This window comes from Limulus polyphemus, unplaced genomic scaffold (genome assembly GCF_000517525.1).
Source record: "Limulus polyphemus unplaced genomic scaffold, Limulus_polyphemus-2.1.2 Scaffold556, whole genome shotgun sequence".
NCBI classification, from domain to species: Eukaryota; Metazoa; Arthropoda; class Merostomata; order Xiphosura; family Limulidae; genus Limulus; species Limulus polyphemus.
The window spans coordinates 455,066-464,177 of NW_013666166.1; the positions used below are offsets into that span (position 1 = coordinate 455,066).

The 9,112-nt window shown below is 28.8% G+C and overlaps 1 protein-coding gene across 6 annotated transcripts in view; it reads left to right on the plus strand.

Moving 5' to 3' along the window:
- Window positions 1-7,947, plus strand: part of LOC106459086 (LARGE xylosyl- and glucuronyltransferase 1-like) — a 138,568-nt gene extending 130,621 nt beyond the window's left edge. For all 6 annotated transcript variants that reach the window (XM_022385498.1, XM_013918670.2, XM_022385502.1 and 3 more), the window contains 6 exons: window positions 1,196-1,320; window positions 2,590-2,745; window positions 3,769-3,875; window positions 4,150-4,347; window positions 6,152-6,250; window positions 7,348-7,947. In XM_022385498.1, coding sequence (XP_022241206.1) covers window positions 1,196-1,320; window positions 2,590-2,745; window positions 3,769-3,875; window positions 4,150-4,347; window positions 6,152-6,250; window positions 7,348-7,441 — 779 coding nt within the window. In that variant the 3' untranslated portion in view covers window positions 7,442-7,947. The remainder of the gene's footprint in view (window positions 1-1,195; window positions 1,321-2,589; window positions 2,746-3,768; window positions 3,876-4,149; window positions 4,348-6,151; window positions 6,251-7,347) is intronic.
- Window positions 7,948-9,112: the final 1,165 nt, after the last annotated feature.

Genomic DNA, 9,112 nt, shown 5'->3' on the forward strand with positions numbered 1-9,112 from the left:
CATTCTTGGAAATGTCTCTCTTGTTTTAGTGAGGCATTACTTCTTAGGGGAACACACATACACACACATATATATTTCTATTTCTTCTTTTGTGTTTAGTTAACTACCTATTATATTTATCCACTCATATTGGTTTAAAAATCATGTTTTACTCTTAAATATGATTATGATTAAATCAGCTGCATTCATGTATGCTGCATACCTCATGCAATAAGCCTTTAAAAGCGACAGTCATATTGGTATGGTGGAAATGCTAAGTTTTAATTACAAATTAAACTTTAATTTTTTCAGAAAATTAACTCAAGATACAATTCCAATTTTATTGTTTTAATCAAGTACCAATAATGACAATGGTATATTGGGATATGTTGATTAATCAGTTTAGTATTTGATAATAAGTTTATCAGCTATCAACATAATTGATATTGTCTAAATATTTAATATTGGTAGAAAAAAAGATGAATTTTTAACTAATCAATGATCATGTCACATTTCATACTATCCACAATATTTGATGATTTCTACATCTTTATGTCATATAATTTACTACTAGTGCTTAACCTTTGGCAACTCAGTATGTTTTCGTTCTGTAATTAGCTGGAGCAGTTCACTACAACATCACATTGTGCCAGAACTTAAATGGTTATAAACAGTAATTATAAATTTACGAAAGGTGAAGAAAATAATTCGTATCCTTCCAAATACATTATTTACATTCAGCAAAACTCATTCCAGTGACGATGCTTAACAGATTTAATGTCATTGCTACAGACTTGTTTTGTGTTTTCATAATTATTACATCTTTATTATATGACAAATCACCAACTTGTCAGGTCTGTGGGCTTGGCATGGTGATTTGTCAGGTCTGGCAGTTAACAAAATGAAGTGCAAGTAGGTTTTATATCTCTGTCCACATTGTAAGCTGCCTCAAAGGCTATCAATAAAGATATTAGTTAATGATAATAGTAATCAAAATTTTAAAAATAACTGTTCAATACCAGCTATTGCCAAATTATTAATTGGCAGTCAGCCAATTTAACACACATTTAGAGAGAGAGAGAGAGAAAGTTGCATTCCCAAGTTAATGGAAACTTTTAAATACGGCAACACATTAACAGCAGAGGAATCTGAATGTAAAGTGCAATTGTATTCATTTTGATTAGTTATTTTTCAGAGCTTTAAAATATATTTTCAGGCCCCATCAGTTTAGCCCTGTATATGTCTGACTCCGAAGTTCAGCAGTTTCTAAGTTATACCTTAAGTTCAGAAATTCTTCAGAGCCGGAAAAATGTTGGTTATCATATTGTGTACCGAGAAGGGGTAAGTAGTTTTTTATTTTTCACCTTTAGTGGTTTATTGAAGTTTTGTTCTTCATATTTCGTGTTTAAAAATATAAGTACTGATTATCATATTGCATAATAAAAATAGCAAGAATATATATATATTTATTTATTTTAAAGAATGGCTCAAAATGTTTGTCCTCTTTTTTTTCTTCATAGAGTAAAAATGTTTTTTTTTTTTAAAGTATAAATTTTGAATGTCATGTTTTGTATAATAAACATCAAAGTTGTGAATGATATAGGAATCTTGAAGGTTATATTTAACTTAACTGCAAGAAATTTTTGATATTTTAATTAACAAAGAACACTGAAAAATAGTGGTAAGTCAGTTTATATTAATATCTGTTTTGCATACTTTTTATATGAACTATATATTACTTTTTTATATTTCTAGATATGTTCTCTATTTCATAAATTGTCATTTTCAATGTTTACATCACATTAAAAATTTTTAATTTAATACTTTTATTTCTTGACGGTTTTCATATACTGTGTTTAAGCACTTCTCAATTTTTTCTGTTAAATGTTTACAAGAAACCTCTGATTAAACTACTTTCAAAACCTTGTTTAACACTTTCAATATGGGCTCGTTCAATTTGACCAACCATTTGACATTTTTGTACTCGTTTAAAGTCTTTATAAATTTAATACTTATAACTCTCAATATAGTCGGTATACCTTCATGAAATTTGGCAGTCTTTCAGTTAATATTACAAGTCTTTCACGTACAAAAACTCTTATATATATCTTAGTCAAGTATTTTTAATAAAATAAAGATTTGTCAATGAATATATTGATTATTTGTTTTGAATAGTCTGTGTGCAAAGTAATGTTCATGGTTAAATTAAAAATACTTTTCCTCGTCTCAAAAATCTCAAATTTCCTTTGTGTAATCCCTAAACATTTTAGGTAACACAATTTTGTACTGTGATAAAAAAAAAAACAGGGACTATAATTTTGTTGCATGTACTTAAAATATTTTTTAATTTTTTGCCATTATACCTGAAAATTGGCCTAAATTGCAGTTGAATATGTGTAAAATTAGGTAGATTTTAGCAGAAAATATATTTAAAACAACTATTTCATATTGTGAAATTTAATTCTCACATGAAATATGTTTGTATCATGATTCTTACTCAAGTAATTTAACAGTTAATGTAATCTGTTTTTAAATTTTGAATGATGTACAGTTTTTCAGAACAAATTCCAGTGTGATTTTTAATTTATAAGAGGAGTTTTGTTTTTTCAGCCATTTTATCCAGTGAATCTTCTAAGAAATGTGGCCTTACAACAAGTGACGACACCTTTTCTTTTTCTTACTGATATTGACTTTTTACCTATGTACGGATTGTATGACTATTTGAAAAAGTCTGTCTCAGCACTGGGATTGGAGTCTTCTAAGAAAGTTAGTATTTTTTTTTATTATGTTTCGTCAATTGTTTCTCTAGGCACTTGCTGTAGAGAAGTTAACAATTTTTCTATTTTTACAGGCAATCTTGAATTTTGTTTCATTGATTAGGTTGCTACATTTTTTTACATATTGCATTGTTGAAGATAGACTGCAAAGAATGTATGCCTGGGTACAATTATCCATTTATTTCTTATATTTATCCTAAGTATTCTCTGTTTCCCTGATAAATTGTGTTTCCTGCATTATTTATAGTGTTAGAAAAATGATTTAACACCAGATTATAGACTATATCAAAGAATGTGTGTGTGTGTGTGTATACCAAAAGTAATCACGATATTATTTTACTATTTTCATTTCAAAATGTCTGTTAGCATTATCAGAGAAAAATTGCACAAAGTTGACAGTATATCTGAGGACTTAAAATGTCACTTCAGCTCCACTTGTGTATATCCTTTACAATTTCTTGTTTTATCCGAGTTATTTTGTTCACTCAGAATATATTCAGTAGAGAAGCATTCAGTGATTACATTAGAACGTTTGATAATAGAATTGGTTTGATCTCATTTGACATTTTACTGGATTGTGTTTTGTTATTAAAAACCTTGTAATTATGCAAATTTGTTTCTTGACAATCTTTGTCACAGAAAATTCATTATTTAATCCATAATTTAATATATTTTTTTACATAACGAAATCTGTAACTGAAAGACGAACAATTAAGTGTTTTTCTTGTCTTAAGATGATTTAAAGTTCATCTTTATCCTCCTGAAATCATTGAATTTTTTTTCTTTATTTTATTACCAAGCAATTTTGTTTATGTGTGTATATAATTACTGAAGTATTAGTGGAGAACCTAATAGTTATATAAATATGTGTTTCAACATTTGAATCTTTCGCCAGAAAATAGTTGACATCCACTACTGTGTTAATGATAATTGATCACCTACATGATGCAATTTAAAGTTTAATTAGCTTATGGTAGTAGGCTTAAATGGTGTTACTTGATAATCTCATTAGGCTCTTGTTGTTCCTGCATTTGAAACCCAACGATACCGGTTATCCTTTCCTAAGTCCAAAGCTGAACTTCTTTCCATGTTGGATATGGGTACATTGTTCACATTTAGGTATGTTGTTTATTCAACATTATTTTATTCCACTCAAATAAACACTTGTAGCTTCAAATGCAGAATTTTATGTGGTGTTTTTTTTTAGCGAATGAATAAGAATCATGTTTGTTTGTTTTTTACAACCTCATAGCCCAAAAAATACCTATTGCTCTTAGAAAGTACAGCTGTAAGTTGTTCTAGTTTAATCGTACCTAGATGCTTATGTAGTTTATATAGTTTATGGTAGGATATTATTATTATAATTCATTTATACTTGTTGTTGAAAACTTAGATATCATGTGTGGACTCGTGGACATAGTCCCACTAACTATGCCAAATGGAGAACAGCTACCACTCCATACAGAGTTTTGTGGGAACCTGATTTTGAACCGTATATTGTAGTTCGCCGAGATATTCCCGAGTATGATAGACGTTTTGTGGGGTTTGGATGGAACAAAGTGTCTCACATCATGGAACTTTATGCACAAGGGCAAGTATTCACGATTTGAGAACGTAACGACAGGTTTTTTGCTTATTTTAAAAAATACTTGTAATAAAACCTATGACCATTCAACAATTGGTTTGTTTGAGGTAAAGAAATTTGTTACTTTTATGTATTTCAGTGTAATTTTTTTTTATCTGTTACTTGTCTAACAAGTTAATCTTTCAGACCTTTAATTTGCTATAGTGTTTCATGGTTGTTAACAGTTTAAAAATTATTGATTATGTAAGAAAGATTATTATTCTGTATTTCATTGTAATGTGTTTGTATTACCTCTCTGATAGGTTAATATTTTTCAGGTTTCTGATTTCCTAAAGTATTTTAGTTATTGACAATCTATACTAAAGAAAAACATTAATTTTAATGTAGATTGCTTTGTAAGTAGAAAAATGTAGAACTAACTGAGGTGTATTAAAAATGTGTGTTTTCAATGCATTTTTTTTGCTATAAGTATAAATAAATACTATATGATAAATCTTTCAGAGTAAGAAACTGATCACCTGTGAAAAATCACTTAAGTTAATAAGGCACATAAACTAATAAATAAAATGTGATCTATTTTGCTTTTTCTCAGCTTATAGGATTTTGATGAGGGTTTAGTATTTATAGCTTCTAGTCTTAGCTCAAACCTTTGAAAGTCTGTTTTTTTGTCAGAAGGTATAAAGAAATGAGATACATGTTTTGGTTAATTATATTGTGATATAGCATCTTCCACGGAGTAGCAGAATAGGTTGAATTTTATACATTCGTTTACTGACATAATGTGTACCATGGGAGAGGGATTACAGGTGGAGTAATGTAATGCCATGGTAACAATGAAATATTTCCATTAGTAAAATAAGAGTGATCTTTTCTAATGTATTTGCTTGTTTTTTTATTTTACTTTGTCACTAGGTTTATTAGTATTATATGTAACTTAAACTTTCATGAATGAGCTGTCGACTCCTCCTGTGTCTTAATGCTGTATTTTATTTCTTGCTTAATGTTTTTCCTATGTGAAATAGTACTGTTGAAAAATACTACATTTTGAAAGTCTGATTTAATGTTTTTAATTCAAAAACATAATTTATCCTTCAATATTATTAATAAATAAATACATTATTTCTTTTAAGTTAATTAAAAACATAATGTTTCATACTTTTATATACTACAACAAAATCCAAATCAAAGCAATTAATTTTTTTCCAAAACTTCATTCACCATAAAAGTGATTTAAGTCTAAGATATACATCTATATCTTTATGAAAATTATGCACAAAGTCTTATTAATAATTAGACAGTCTAAAAACCAGTTACTACTTTGTAATCTGAGGCTTATTTTGGTACAATGACAAGGACTATCTATTGAATAAGTTCCTTTTATTGTATTGGGAATACAAATACAAAGTATATTCATTATTAAATATCCTAGTAACTTTGAATAACACAGTTATGTTTTTTATTTAGAAATGCAACAGTTGGTTTAGAAGGACCTATAAAAAACAACAACAATAAAACATGGTATTAGAGGAGTTTTAGAAAACTTTAATGTTTGGTAAATAACATTTTTTTTGCATATTGTAATTTAATTCAAGTTATTGTTATTATGGTAAGTACTATTTGCAGTTCCTAGCCATAAGATGCCTGTGAACCAAACTTTATCAAGCATATAACATTTTAATGTCCTCCATAATGGAATTAGGAATCTCTTAGGTAAAAATAAGTTTTATTTGTTTTCTAGCCAAGAACTTGGTGAACCAAACTAATTTAGAAACAGTCTTTTGTTACATTGTTTTATTTCTTTGTTTTCCAGGTTTGAATTCATTGTGCTTCCTAATGCTTTCATTGTGCACATGCCACATGCCCCAAGTTTTGATATTGCCAAGTTTAGGTCAAGTTCTCAGTACAGAAAGTAAGTGTTAAAATTGAACTTCCTTCTGTTAATAATTCTTAATTCTTTCAAGCTGTATAGCATTATACTGCAGTTTCTCCATTTGCATTCAGACAAAATTAACCAATAAATATCGGTCTAAAACAATTTAGACATAACATAATCTATGAATAACAAGGATCCATTTGGTCCCTCAAAATTATCCTTGCCCACCAAACAAGGAAAAGTAAATCCTCCCTTTAATTTTCAATAAAGCATCAGTTTCTCTCTAAAACTCTTGCAAATTGATGACCTCAACTGCTGTTGATAAAAACTGATTCCATAAGTCATTTATCCCATTAGTCTGCTTTTTCAGAGTCTTACACTTGTGTCCTCTTGTTCTCATACCCATTGAATATAGCACTTAGAAATCAGAGGCATTTATCCAATTAGTCTCCAGGAAAATCTTGTAAATTTCAGCAAAATCACTTAAATTTATTTTATAAGAAAATATAATAATTTAATAAATCTTAACCCATCCCTGTAATATAACTTGTTTTCTGTGCTTAATCTGGGCAATGGTGCAACTGACTTTCAGTATAAAAGTTGATTTCCACTCAGAAAGCATACATTATTCTTGATTGGGAAAATTAATGTAAAGGGTAATTAATAATATTTTTAAAGTCTGAAAAACATGTTCTTTTTTTTTTTCATGATCTGGCAGTTAAAATATTTTCATTATGTTTTTACAAAATTTCAATGTTAAGCTACAAATCTTGTATTAAAAGTAAAATAAATGCAAGTAAAGCATGCAAATACTAGTTGTCACAAAAACATTAAATCAGTGTAAGAGAAACAGAAAGACAAATTTAGCTAGTGTATTGGCTAAATTACTTTCATTAGCATAATAGTGTTTACTTTAAGTCTAGTTTAGTGATGTTTGTTAAGTAGTTGATAGTTGTACACATATAATGTAGTACTTTTATACAGAAATGTATGTAATTAACATGTAACCAAAAGCTATCATTCAGTTAAGAATTTGAAAACACATGTTTAATTTAATGTGCTAATACACATATGAAGTATGTCATTTGTTATAAATGTATGGCAACTAAAATTTCTTAACCTTTTGTCTATAGGTGTTTGAAGATACTGAAACAGGAGTTTGTCAAGGATTTGTCAAAAAGATACAGTAAACAGTTCACCGTTGAGAAACGTAAATTGAAAAGGTAGCAATGCTGTGTTATAGTACAGGAAACATATTTATATGAGTCAATTCTGCGGGTCATCGGTGCTTAAATGTGGAAGTTCCTGGGTCTACCATGTGTTGGCCCTACTACATATTTCGTAAATGACTGTTGATTGTATACAAACATGGATTACTCCCCAAAACATTGACTTTTTAAAAACATGAGAGCACCTTTGTGTGTTTTCCAAGTAAGTGAGACTTACCAAATTCATCTGCCAAATGGTTTAATTACTCATCAGCTTTTGTGATTGTGGTTAATCGATCTTCTAAAGTTTCTGTCATGCCGACATCACCCTACGAAGTAGGCTCCGATTGAGCCTGTTTCGATTATACAAAGGAGGTTTCATGATGGTGCCCAGAAATGTTTTTCATAGTAAGTCTGACTAAAATCATGAAAGAAAAGTAAAACAAGAGACCAATAAGCATGTATAATGATCCTCATAACTTATATTACCCTAATGTAAAAAATAAATAAAAAGTTCTGAGAAGCTCCAAGTTCATAACTGTTGGATTTTACATCAGTTTTTAGATGCTAGGTATTATTATTATTGCCACTGTCAGTAAGAAAATAATCATCTACTTGTAGATCTTTGTTTGTCTATAATACTAGTTCTAGCTTCATTGTTGGCAGCTAAGTCTTACAAGTAGAAATGCATTTGAAGTTGAATCTTGTATCTTCAAGATACTGTTAAGAAAGAATTTCAAATCGAGAAATGTTTAAACTTGCACTTTTTTTATTGTAAAGACATTAAATGCACAACACACATTCAAGTTTGAAATCTTTGTTTGACCTTGTTTTAAGTAAAAAGCAGTTAATACTATCAGGTTTTTATTATCTAGTGGATGAATTATATAAAACATCTGTTAAAGACATATTTCTTCTTTATTTAAGTATTCGCATGTCTGAGTGTTAATTATTTAAGAAATTTATTACGTTTTCCAAAGAAACGTTGGATTGGACCATGATTAAAGAGACTGTGAAAATTCTTTTTTTTGCTGACATAGAAAGTTTGATTAGTTCTGTTGGGTTAATATAACCAAACATGACTAGAATTAACTGTAACAAGGCTCAACAACAAATGATTTAAATTTAATGCAGCTTTGTGGTTGTAGACAGAAGTTTGATGTTAGCATGCCTAATCTGAAAAGAATCTCATTGAAGGACCATTTGTTCTCGCCAAATAACCATGTGTTAACTGTTGGCAAACTCACTGTTTTGTTTACTCTGATTCTTATATTTTTGTGAATTATTTTATATTGCTGTCTTCTAAATGTTGTATGTAGACTAAAATATACAAAAAGGAAAATAATGTGGGAGGTAGAATCTATGCCATGAACAAATTGCCACATTTTTATTGTCATATATCTTCATAAGTTGTTAATGTATGTTTAAAAAAAATACTTTTATTCAAATCTGCCAATTTGGAAAATGTATGAGAGCTTTCCTTGAGATTTCTGTTAATTGTAAAGAATGTTTTAGTTATCGTGGCAGTATTATATGACTCTTAAAATCAAAACTTTTATTTACTTTGCACGTCTTTAAGAAATGTTGGAAGAAAATGACAATTTTTAAGTGTAATAGTTTTCTATTCATAAACTTAATTCCATAAACAATTACCTTATTAAAAACCACAAGAAAGCAAATATTCCAGAGA